This window comes from Oncorhynchus kisutch, linkage group LG25 (genome assembly GCF_002021735.2).
Source record: "Oncorhynchus kisutch isolate 150728-3 linkage group LG25, Okis_V2, whole genome shotgun sequence".
Taxonomy (NCBI): domain Eukaryota; kingdom Metazoa; phylum Chordata; class Actinopteri; order Salmoniformes; family Salmonidae; genus Oncorhynchus; species Oncorhynchus kisutch.
In genome coordinates this window covers 1,500,294-1,512,475 of record NC_034198.2, presented here as the reverse complement: position 1 = coordinate 1,512,475, position 12,182 = coordinate 1,500,294, and the positions used below count along the sequence as shown (strand labels likewise).

The 12,182-nt window shown below is 41.1% G+C and overlaps 1 protein-coding gene across 3 annotated transcripts in view; it reads right to left on the bottom strand.

Moving 5' to 3' along the window:
- Positions 1-12,182, bottom strand: part of nrap (nebulin-related anchoring protein) — a 120,228-nt gene that overhangs the window by 25,934 nt on the left and 82,112 nt on the right. For all 3 annotated transcript variants that reach the window (XM_031805003.1, XM_031805004.1, XM_031805005.1), the window contains 8 exons: positions 10,357-10,554; positions 9,861-9,965; positions 9,667-9,765; positions 9,466-9,570; positions 5,984-6,091; positions 5,394-5,705; positions 4,616-4,720; positions 938-1,036 (listed from right to left, as the gene is read on the bottom strand). In XM_031805003.1, coding sequence (XP_031660863.1) covers positions 938-1,036; positions 4,616-4,720; positions 5,394-5,705; positions 5,984-6,091; positions 9,466-9,570; positions 9,667-9,765; positions 9,861-9,965; positions 10,357-10,554 — 1,131 coding nt within the window. The remainder of the gene's footprint in view (positions 1-937; positions 1,037-4,615; positions 4,721-5,393; positions 5,706-5,983; positions 6,092-9,465; positions 9,571-9,666; positions 9,766-9,860; positions 9,966-10,356; positions 10,555-12,182) is intronic.

Sequence of the window (12,182 nt, the reverse complement as noted above, 5' to 3'; positions counted from 1 at the left end):
TGCTACGGGTTTGTATGTCAAGTAGCGTCTCCTTCGTCACCCTGTTTTCCCTGAGTAGACAATCCATGTTGGAATCGTGTATTTTTTTACCTTGGCTGTGAGTGTCTTGTTTTCTCTTTGGAGCTTGAGAATTTCACTCTGGCTGAACTCCGAACTCCCCCCTCAGCCCTGCTACCTCCTCACCCAACTGTTCCATTGCTGCATGTATTCCAGCAAGAACACTCGCCTCTACTTCAAAAGGTAAGTAAGTCATCAGTGTCTTTAGATTAATCTGCCTTTCTATTTTTGTAGGGTTAGAGTTATTTTGTGAGGTAGCCGGATCTTTCTACAAAGGAGTATGTTGTTCCTCCATAGCATAAAGCTGTTGATACTCGTCGATTTCCCTCAGGATCTCCTTAGTATCACATTTGGCTCAGAACTGCAAGAAGTTGTTAGCAAATCTTTTAACGACGTGTCTTTGCCAGGACGACCGAAGATGTTATTGAGTTTGTTTAAAAATAAATAACAGACAGGCGAGAAATTCCAACCGTTTTCCCCATTCACTTTTCCCATTGTAAAATAATGAAATTAAGCAACCGCATCTAAGCAGAATGAGTACAATGTAAGTGATGTCATTTCAATGGATAAACAAATGCATTGCCTTAAGATGACCACTATTGTTTTTTGCTGAGCTTGACCTCGTTGATTATATTCATAATGCATGATAAATAGCTTGTGGGAAGAAGGGGATGCATGCTTATGGCATTGCCAGCAGTAAGATTTGAGTTCGATTCCAACAAGGAAATCGCTGTAGGTTATGAATGGTGTGTCATTTATTAATATGTTTTACCTTATTAGACGGAGTTAGTGCACATGTGTTATCGGATCCAAAGCAACCGCCCAGAGTTTAAGTAGTGTCCCTTGTTAGCCGCTATGTATAGATGACTGGTGGGCTTACGTCTAGGGCCAGTTTGTTGCTTAGTTTGGCCTGGACCATCTCGGGAGTGTCCTCCACGCTGGTGAACTTCAGATCGCTGACATGTTGACGGTACTTTTTCTGGAAAACACCACAGATAAAGCACAGTATGTGAAATGAAATGCATTTAAAAATGCATTTAAAATGTAAAACACACTTTACGGTAAAACAAATAAGACGTTAAAGCAAATAAGAGGTAGGCTGGGTCCAAAATAACTCGACCCCCAGTTAATGTCAATCTATTTTAGACTGTTCTGGAGCTGAAATTATAATAAAGCTCATTACTTTCCATATTTAAAATCACCCATGCAGAGATTCACAGAAGTGAAGGATTAAGGCTCACTGCTAGCTAAAATAATGAGATGGGTCAATCATATTGCTTTCACATATCATGTCACTGTTGGATTGAGGTCAAGAAGGAAACGGTGCAGAGCAAAACAAAGACGTTATGATACGTAGACAGCTATACTGTAGCTGTTTTTCAATAAAACTTCACAATTGGCTCGATTTGGCTGCTGGTGGGCAAGGAGACCCCCAGCTCCCCAAAACCATTAACAACTATGTGCCGTTTTTAAGGGATAGTTAAATGTTTACTATTTGGTTTTAATACTGTATAATCACCTATTTAGCATAGTCAGAACTACACATTTCCGATTATTCAATATAAAACAATTGCACACCTAGCTCCATGAGAGTTATACAGTAAGTAACTTTTCATGATCAGTAAACATCAATGATAATGTAATTTCAGATACGTGCAGGTACCTATGCATTTGGCATGTACTAAACAAACAACATCCTTTAGCTTTGCTTCATCAGAGATTAGTATTTTGGAACGAGGTTGACATCGGCAAGTTGGACTACTGTTTTCACCGCTATAGATGGCAAGGAAATCAAATAATATTTGGATATAGTCAATTAGTTTATCCCCTGAAAGTTAGCTTTTTTACTAGCCATATTGACATGATCTGTTATTAGCTAGCTAGCCAATTTCACCTGGTTCATCAATCAATGTAGCCTATATCATGTGTCAGCAGCAATCGTAATTAAAAACTCTTAAAAACAATGTTGAAAAGGGGATCATGTTAGCTAGCTTCCCAAGGTAGGCCTACATTGGTTGGCGAAAAAGTACATTAGGTCAACAGTACTTACCATTATGGACAAGGTTTCTGCTGGTAGCTTGCGAAGTAAACAGGCAAATGCTCGCTTCTGCTACTTGACAGGCAGAGCCCACAATAGATGCAAAAATAAACCACTCATACTTGTCAGATAGAATTCACTTATTTTATATCACTCAAATATCCAATTAATGGTGGCCAATATTGAGCGACATTGTGAGGCTACCCTACATACCTGAAATTACATGATGAATTGATGTTTACTGATCATGAAAAGCATGCAGTTAGTTAATTGCTGTATAACTCTGATCATAGAGCTAAATGTGCACAATTGTTTTACATAGAATAATCAGAAATGTGGTCTGACCATGCTCTTCAAGAGGTGATTACAACCAAATAGTTTTTATTACTTAAAAAAAAAACATTCAATCTATCTGCAGTGAAGCCACTCAACATTTACATAACATTCCATCATCTAGCAGACACTCCCATCCAGAGCATCCGACAGGAGCAACCAGGGTCAAGTGCCCCACCCAAGGGCACAAGGACAGATCCCTCACCCAGTTGAATCGGGGAACCGAACTAGCAAACTCTCGGCCACTGGACCAAGCTCCCAGCCATCCAAGATCCCCCAACAGTTCCCCTCGAGCGCTGCCCCTCAACCATCCAAGACCCTCCTGAAAAACCTCCCCCTCAACTCCCCTCATCTCCCCAAGCCACCGTCCCCTTCCAACCAACCAACCCACCCAACCAAAACCACCACCCACCCAATGCACCAAACAAACAGAACAAAAGACAAAAACAAACAAACGTGTGTGCGTTTTGAATGTGAGTGTGTGTATGCATGTGTCCACATGTACAAGCGCTTGCGTGGCATCAGCCTGAGGCAAACTGGCATTGGATCTAACAAAGTTCCTTTTTAGTATCAGTTATACATATTTTTCCTTTTTTTTAAACTCTTTGACTGTCCATTCCACCCTCCGCCCAGCAACTTCACTCCCACTTTTCTCCAGTTCCACATCGCAACCCTCAGATTCCCTCAACCCACCCCACCTACCTTTTCTGGCCAGCCTCTTTGGATTTCTACGAGCCATATATCTTTCAACTATGCTGTGATGTTTAACATACAATTTTAATCTTATCAAATAGAATCTACAGATTGCGAGTTGAAGATAAACATTTTTACCTCAGAGTATTAGTATATTAGCAATTGACTGACCCGGTCTCTCCAGAACTCCCAACAATACTATTTCTAGGGTACATTTTTGATTAATGTTATGCCTTTTCAGCCATTCCTGAACACGAGACCAGAAACAGGCTACCTGAGGGCAATACCAGAAGAAATGGTCTTTAGATTCTGTATCCTCTCAACAAAATCTGCAGAGCCGCGATGGTTGTATGCCCCAAATATTCAAAATGTTGTTGGTGGCAAGAATTCTGTACAATGATTTTAGCTGAAAAGCATGAAGTCTTGAATCTTGCGCTGTTTTATATATTAACTCATACACCCTGTGATATGAAATCAGAACATCAAAAATCTCTTCCCAGCTATTTTGCAATCTGTATGGCACAGCCGTCAACATCCTGGTCCTCAAATTAAACTGGTATATTTTCATATTTTTGTTCCTCCGCCAGTTTTGCTCCATTATATTGGGCAAACAGACCAGTTCCCTACCTCCTCCTCCTCAAAAGAAATCATCAAAGACCAAACAGTTCTATTTTTGTTTCATCAGACCAGGGGACATTTCTCCAAAAAGTATGATTTTTGTCCCCAAGTGCAGTTGCAAATCGTAGTCTGGGTTTTGTATGGCGGTTATGGAGCAGTGGCTTCTTCCTTGCTGAGTGGCCTTTCAGGTTATGTTGATATAGGACTCGTTTTACTGTGGATTTAGATACTTTTGTACCTGTTTCCTCCAGCATCTTCACAAGGTCCTTTGCTGTTGTTCTGGATTGATTTGCACTTTTCACACCAAAGTACGTTCATCTCTAGGAGACAGAACGCATTCCTTCCTGAGCGGTATGACGGCTGCGTGGTTCCATGGTGTTTATACTTGCGTACTATTGTTTGTACAGATGAACATGGTACCTTCAGGTGTTTGGAAATTGCTCCCAAGGAAGATCCAGACTTGTGGAGGTCTACAATTTTTGGCTGATTTCTTTGGATTTTCACATGATGTGAAGCTAAGAGGCACTGAGTTTGAAGGTAGGCCTTGAAATACATCCACAGGTACACCTCCAATTGACTCAAACAATGTCAATTAGCCTATCAGAAGCTTCTAAAGCCATGACATAATTTTCTGGAATTATCCAAGCTGTTTAAAGGCACTGTCAACTTAGTGTATGTAAACTTCTGACCCACTGGAATTGTGATACAGTGAATTATAAGTTAAATAATCTGTCTGTAAACAATTGTTGGAATATATTTATTTATATTTCTATCAAGTGTTTATGTTTGGTGCAACTTTGTATTTCCAGCTGTGAACAAAGACCTCATTGACCTAAGATTGAGCATTCTTTTCTAGGTTAAGGATTTAAATGTTACCTCGCTAACGAGCTCGCCAGCCTTCTTTGCTTGTTTCACATCCAGGAAATCTGCTGCCACCCAGCCCACGCCCTTCATCCAGTTCCGATCCGACCTGTACTGTTTCTGAATACACAAACCAGGAACAGCTCTCATGCCAGTTCGTCATTTTAAATACTCATTTGTTCTTAACTGACGTGCCTGGTTAAACACATGTTAAGTTAATTCATACATTAAATACAAAACTTTTAAAGGTGCATTCATTCTGTAAAATGTCCATATGCAAATAACCTTCAACATCTATGATATAATTATATCTGTAATTTAGGCTAAAATAGAAAAATGGTGCTTTAGTTGTTCTGATGCTGCATTCATGCCCTATCGGAGTAATCAGTGGAACGATTGTCAACTTGGAGCCACAACTTTGGAGCTTTCACTTGCTTCGAACTCGTTTAGAACGCTAACAACTAACTAGCTACAGCAACCATAATCTAAAAGTACAGCTATCACGCGGCCCGCAATCAAATTATGGTGTTAAAAAAACAATAATATTGTCAAAAATAAAATAATAATAATTATATTTAACTGCCAAAAAATGCTGTCATCAAAGTCATTCAGCATATAGGGAAAGTTAGGGACCAGAGAGTTTTCAACTTGTATGTACAGCTTGGAAGCTGGCGTGAACATTTTTTCCAAGTCGGGATTTATATTTACTATTACTCCGATTTGCTATGAATGCAGCCTTAGACTTACGTGACTGAGAATGCTGGGAAATGTAGTTCCGGCAGGTAAAACTTACATCACTCAGTAGTCCGTAGGCCTTCTTGGCCCAGGCCACCTTCATGTCGCCGGGCAGGGTTGTGTACTTGTGCAGGAAGGTCCTGTAGTTGGTCTCAGTTGCCAGATCCTGGGCCTTCTTGGCGTGGGTCATGGTCAACATGTCCAAAGAGGCACTATGCTTGGTTTTAGTGTCCTCGTACTTCTTTCTGTAGTGGCGATCACTCTGCAACCGGGTGGCCAGAGCCGAGTGCGCCATCTGAGAGTCGTCAGTGACCATCTTCACCCCAATCATCTTCCCCTTAGTCTGCTCGTACTTCTCCTTGTATTTCACCTGGCCAGTCAGAGATTTCTCATTAGTGGCCGTTAGAAGAGATCCTTGAAAAGGACATTTAGCCCCAACACTAACTTCTGGGACTAACCCCTGCCTACCATACCCTTTCTGATTGGTATTTTGACCAACCACATCCTACTTAAAATTAGCATTTGTGATTATGTTGTTGCTGTTCTTGTATCAATGCATTTTTGTGAGTGACAGAGCTACTTAGCATAGTGCTATGCCTGGTACCTGGTGAAATAAAGGTTAACAAATACATTAAGGGGGTAACTTACGTTACTGGCCAGGTCTCTCTTAGCCTTAGCTGTGAGGATGGACAAGGAGTCCATGCGCAACTCAAAGCCCTTCTCTCGCTGTTGCTCCCAGCTACTCTTATACACTTTCTGAAATGAGAACAAGATCGAATTATGGAACATGTTAAAAGACAGACATGAATTGTAAATTGCCCAGAGCTGTGTTTGAATACTCATACTAACCGCACTGTGTGACGTAAATTGCCCAGAGCTGTGTTTGAATACTCATACTAACCGCACTGTGTGATGTAAATTGCCCAGAGCTGTGTTTGAATACTCATACTAACCGCACTGTGTGATGTAAATTGCCCAGAGCTGTGTTTGAATACTCATACTAACCGCACTGTGTGATGTAAATTGCCCAGAGCTGTGTTTGAATACTCATACTAACCGCACTGTGTGACGTAAATTGCCCAGAGCTGTGTTTGAATACTCATACTAACCGCACTGTGTGACGTAAATTGCCCAGAGCTGTGTTTGAATACTCATACTAACCGCACTGTGTGATGTAAATTGCCCAGAGCTGTGTTTGAATACTCATACTAACCGCACTGTGTGATGTAAATTGCCCAGAGCTGTGTTTGAATACTCATACTAACCGCACTGTGTGATGTAAATTGCCCAGAGCTGTGTTTGAATACTCATACTAACCGCACTGTGTGATGTAAATTGCCCAGAGCTGTGTTTGAATACTCATACTAACCGCACTGTGTGATGTAAATTGCCCAGAGCTGTGTTTGAATACTCATACTAACCGCACTGTGTGATGTAAATTGCCCAGAGCTGTGTTTGAATACTCATACTAACCGCACTGTGTGACGTAAATTGCCCAGAGCTGTGTTTGAATACTCATACTAACCGCACTGTGTGATGTAAATTGCCCAGAGCTGTGTTTGAATACTCATACTAACCGCACTGTGTGACGTAAATTGCCCAGAGCTGTGTTTGAATACTCATACTAACCGCACTGTGTGATGTAAATTGCCCAGAGCTGTGTTTGAATACTCATACTAACCGCACTGTGTGATGTAAATTGCCCAGAGCTGTGTTTGAATACTCATACTAACCGCACTGTGTGATGTAAATTGCCCAGAGCTGTGTTTGAATACTCATACTAACCGCACTGTGTGATGTAAATTGCCCAGAGCTGTGTTTGAATACTCATACTAACCGCACTGTGTGACGTAAATTGCCCAGAGCTGTGTTTGAATACTCATACTAACCGCACTGTGTGATGTAAATTGCCCAGAGCTGTGTTTGAATACTCATACTAACCGCACTGTGTGATGTAAATTGCCCAGAGCTGTGTTTGAATACTCATACTAACCGCACTGTGTGATGTAAATTGCCCAGAGCTGTGTTTGAATACTCATACTAACCGCACTGTGTGATGTAAATTGCCCAGAGCTGTGTTTGAATACTCATACTAACCGCACTGTGTGATGTAAATTGCCCAGAGCTGTGTTTGAATACTCATACTAACCGCACTGTGTGACGTAAATTGCCCAGAGCTGTGTTTGAATACTCATACTAACCGCACTGTGTGATGTAAATTGCCCAGAGCTGTGTTTGAATACTCATACTAACCGCACTGTGTGATGTAAATTGCCCAGAGCTGTGTTTGAATACTCATACTAACCGCACTGTGTGATGTAAATTGCCCAGAGCTGTGTTTGAATACTCATACTAACCGCACTGTGTGATGTAAATTGCCCAGAGCTGTGTTTGAATACTCATACTAACCGCACTGTGTGATGTAAATTGCCCAGAGCTGTGTTTGAATACTCATACTAACCGCACTGTGTGACGTAAATTGCCCAGAGCTGTGTTTGAATACTCATACTAACCGCACTGTGTGATGTAAATTGCCCAGAGCTGTGTTTGAATACTCATACTAACCGCACTGTGTGATGTAAATTGCCCAGAGCTGTGTTTGAATACTCATACTAACCGCACTGTGTGACGTAAATTGCCCAGAGCTGTGTTTGAATACTCATACTAACCACACTGTGTGATGTAAATTGCCCAGAGCTGTGTTTGAATACTCATACTAACCGCACTGTGTGATGTAAATTGCCCAGAGCTGTGTTTGAATACTCATACTAACCGCACTGTGTGACGTAAATTGCCCAGAGCTGTGTTTGAATACTCATACTAACCTCACTGTGTGACGTAAATTGCCCAGAGCTGTGTTTGAATACTCATACTAACCACACTGTGTGATGTAAATTGAGTATATTATATGCTTATTGGTCATAGTATGGATATAGTTAGAATGCCAAATGTTCCCGGATGTCGTACTAAATCCGCCAAGATACGAAGAATACAAGCAGTGGACACTTTCTGTGCTTTTAGGGCCCATAATGCAATTCTTCTGAAAATGGGCGGGGCTTCACAACGTTTTCAGATTTGAAGAAAATGGCAGAAATGATGCGGCCAAAGTCCGACGAGAGTGGATACAAATTCATTGCTTTAACTAATTATGACAAATGTTAACATTTTGAGCAATGTAATAAAGTAATGACTTTCCAAATAAGTTACGTTATATGTTGGCTGAAGATTTGTTAGCTACGCCATCCTTACGAACTGCATAGCGTTACAGCAGTATGTTCATTTTTATCAGGATCCCCATTAGCTAACGCCGTAATGTAAGCTGATCTTCCTAGCATCCAAAAACAGCAGTATGTACCGGTATGTTAGCTAGTTATCTAACGTTAGTTTGATACTAATACAGTTAACTTGCCAGGCAGTATATTAACTATAATCTAACTAACTACCCAATGTTTATTGACTTGATTATTCATGTCATTCTTAGCTAAGTGGTATAGTTGTTCTCAATGGACATTGTTAATTCTGTCTATCTACTCCGATTTCAGAGTACTCTCGTCTGAGTGAGCCAGAGTGCAGAATAACTGATGAATTTACGAACGCTCAACACCCTTTGAATATATGGCCGGTGTCAGTAAATGTCAGCAAAAAAGAGAATAATTAAATTGTTGTCAGCAGCACAGTTAGTCACCAACGCTCTGGATAACATTAAAACAGCTCTGCTAGGGTGAGTAAAATGGTCAGAGTGAGGTGTTCTCTCATTTGTGTCTGGAAATAGCTAGCAAGCTATCCAACGTTAGCTTGGGTGCTCGGCTGCCGTACTCCTTAGCCAGAGCGTCCAGTGATGTGCACTGAGAGCAAAATGTTCAGAATTTACGATGGACAATCTGACAACGCTTTGGATTTACAAACGCCCATAGCGCACTCTGAACGCACTCTGGCACTCCAGATTGAATTTACAAACACACCTGAAATTGTAAAATGTCTAGCTAGTAACAAGCTAGCAAGAAGTTGCATAGCAACAGCATCAACTTCCGGTAGACAGAAAAAGCGCTAGTGCGCTCAACTGAAAGGATACCGTTTGTTCACAGTATACTAAAATGAACTAATAGTATGTAGTCTGCCAGAGTCCTTACCCCACTGAGGAGGTCTGCATTGGCTTTGGCCTGCCTGAAGAGTGGCTCATCTTTATCCATGGTGTACTGGTGCATCATCTGCTCGTTGCCCGCCTTATACGTTAGCTGACGGGAGAAATAGCCAATCAAACACAAGCCGACTGAATACAGCCAGAAGAAAAGAGCAGGACAGGGTTATAGCAAATTATCAGCCAACCTCACCTTGCTCTGCAGTTCCTGGCTCTTCTTGGCGTGTTTGATAGAGGGAGTATCGGCCACCTGGGTGAACTTGACGTTGTCCACTTTCTGACGGTACTTTTGCTGTGAGAGGAAACAAAGTGAGGAGTCAACACTAAAGAAACAAATCAAAAATACAATACTACACACACATACACGCTCTACCCTATTATACTGACGTCACTGAGAAGCTCTCCAGCCTTCTTGGCTTGGGTCACATTCAGAGATCCATCAGCCTCCCAGCCAACTCCCTTCATCCAGGTCAGATCTGAACGGTATTGATTCTGAGGGGGAGAGTGAAAGAGAGAGAGAGAGGGGGTGGGGGGGGGGGACAGGCAAAGAGTGTGAGACCGAAAAAGAGAGAGTTCACAATTCGTATTTGATAGTAAACACTAACTTGAATAACACCCATGTAGATATTTTCCTAAATCCCTATTCACTGTCCCTTTGCTGTCCCGACCCTCTCACCAAACCTCAACCCTGAAGATCTCAAGTCAATTCAAACATACCTTATGACTGTTCAACTATAAGACCAAAGCTTTCTGATTTTTAGCCCTTTAAACATTGGCACTCAAATTCTATTATCTGCATGAGAGGATAAGCTGTTCATTTTAGTCTATCAAACACACATAGAACCCTCCACCAGTGCCCATGGCCCACCCCTCTCTGCCTCACCTCGCTCTGCAGGTTATAGGCCTTTTTGGCCTGCTGCACTTGGATGTCGTCGGATAGGATGGTGTAGTGGTGGAGCTTCGTCCTGTAGTCCAGGTCGCTGGCAAGGGCCTGGGCTTTTTTAGCATGGCTCAGGTTGACCATGTCCATGGACAAGCTGAACTGGGACTGGTTCTCCTTGGAGTTCTTCTTGTACTCAATCTGTTGGGATTGTTGTGGATAACAGAGAGACAGACAGATAAGGGAGGAGATTGAGAATCAGGAGGTTGAGTGTGTGTGTGTTTTGTACACTGTATCATTTAGAGGGTTTTGTGAACTGTGTGCTGTGACTCACAATAGTATTGTTTAAAAAACTAATTTAGAGTGCCTTCAGAAAGTATTATACCCCTTGACTTATTCCACATTCTGTTGTGTTACAGCCTGATTTCTAAATGGATTAAACACATGTTTTCTATCACCCATCTACACACAATACCCCATAATGACAAAGTGAAACCAGTTTTTAGAAATGTTTGCAAAGGTATTGAAAATGAAATACAGAAATATATCACAACCCTGAGTGAAATCTGTGTAGAAGCACCTTTAGCAGCGATTACAGCTCTAAGTTTTTCTGTGGGAATCTTTAAGAGATTATTCTAGCTCTGTCAATTTGGTTGTTGATCATTGCTTGACAACCATTTTCAGGTCTTTCCATAGATTTTCATGTACTTTTAAGACAAAGCTGTAACTCAGGAACATTCACTGTCTTCTAGGGAAGCAACTGCAGTATAGGTTTGGCCTTGTGTTTTAGGTTATTGTCCTGCTGAAAGGTGAATTCATCTCCCAGTGTTCAGTGGAAAGCAGACTGAACCAGGTTTTCCTCTAGAATTTTGCTTAGCTCCAATCTGTTTATTTTTTTATACTGAAAAACTCCCCAGTCCTTAATTATCACAGGCATACCCATAACATGATGCAGCTACCACTATGCTTGAAAATATGGAGTGTGGTTTTCAGTAATGTATTGGATTTGCCCCAAACATAACACTTTGTATTTAGGACAAAACGTGTATTGCTTTGCCACATTTTTTGCAGTATTGCCTTGCTGCAAACAGGATACATGTTTTGGAATAATTATATTCTGTACAGGCTTCCTTCTTTTCACTCTGTCATTTAGGTTAGTGTTGTGAACTAACTACAATGTTGATGATCCATCCTCAGTTTTCTCCTATCACAGGCATTAAACTCTGTAACTGTTTTAAAGTCACCATTGACCTCATAGAGAAATCCCTGAGTGGTTTCCTTCCTTTCCGGAAACTGAGTTAGGAAGGACACCTGTATCTTTGTAGTGACTGGATGTATTGATACACCATCCAAAGTGTAATTACTAACTTACTAAATTACTAACCATATTCAAAGGGATATTCAATGTCTGCTTTTTTTACCAATAGGTGCCCTTTGCAAGGAACTGAAAAACCTCCCTGGTCTTTGTGATTGAAACTGTGTTTGAAATTCACTGCTTGACTGAGGGACCTTCCAAATAATTGTATGTGTGGGGTACAGAGATGAGGTAATCATTCAGAAATCATATTAAAAACTATTATTGCACACAGAGTCCATGCAACTTAATGTGTGACTTGTGAAGCACGTTTTTACTCCTGAACGTATTTAGGCTTGCCATAACAAAATGGGTTGAATACGAATTGACATTTTAGCTTTACATTTTTTATTAAACTGTACACAAGTATCGTTGTAACGGCTGTTGGTGGAAGAAGGTGAGGACCAAAGCGCATCATGGTACGTGTTCGTCATTTTAATGGTAAAGCTGAACACTATACAACAAGCAACAAAAG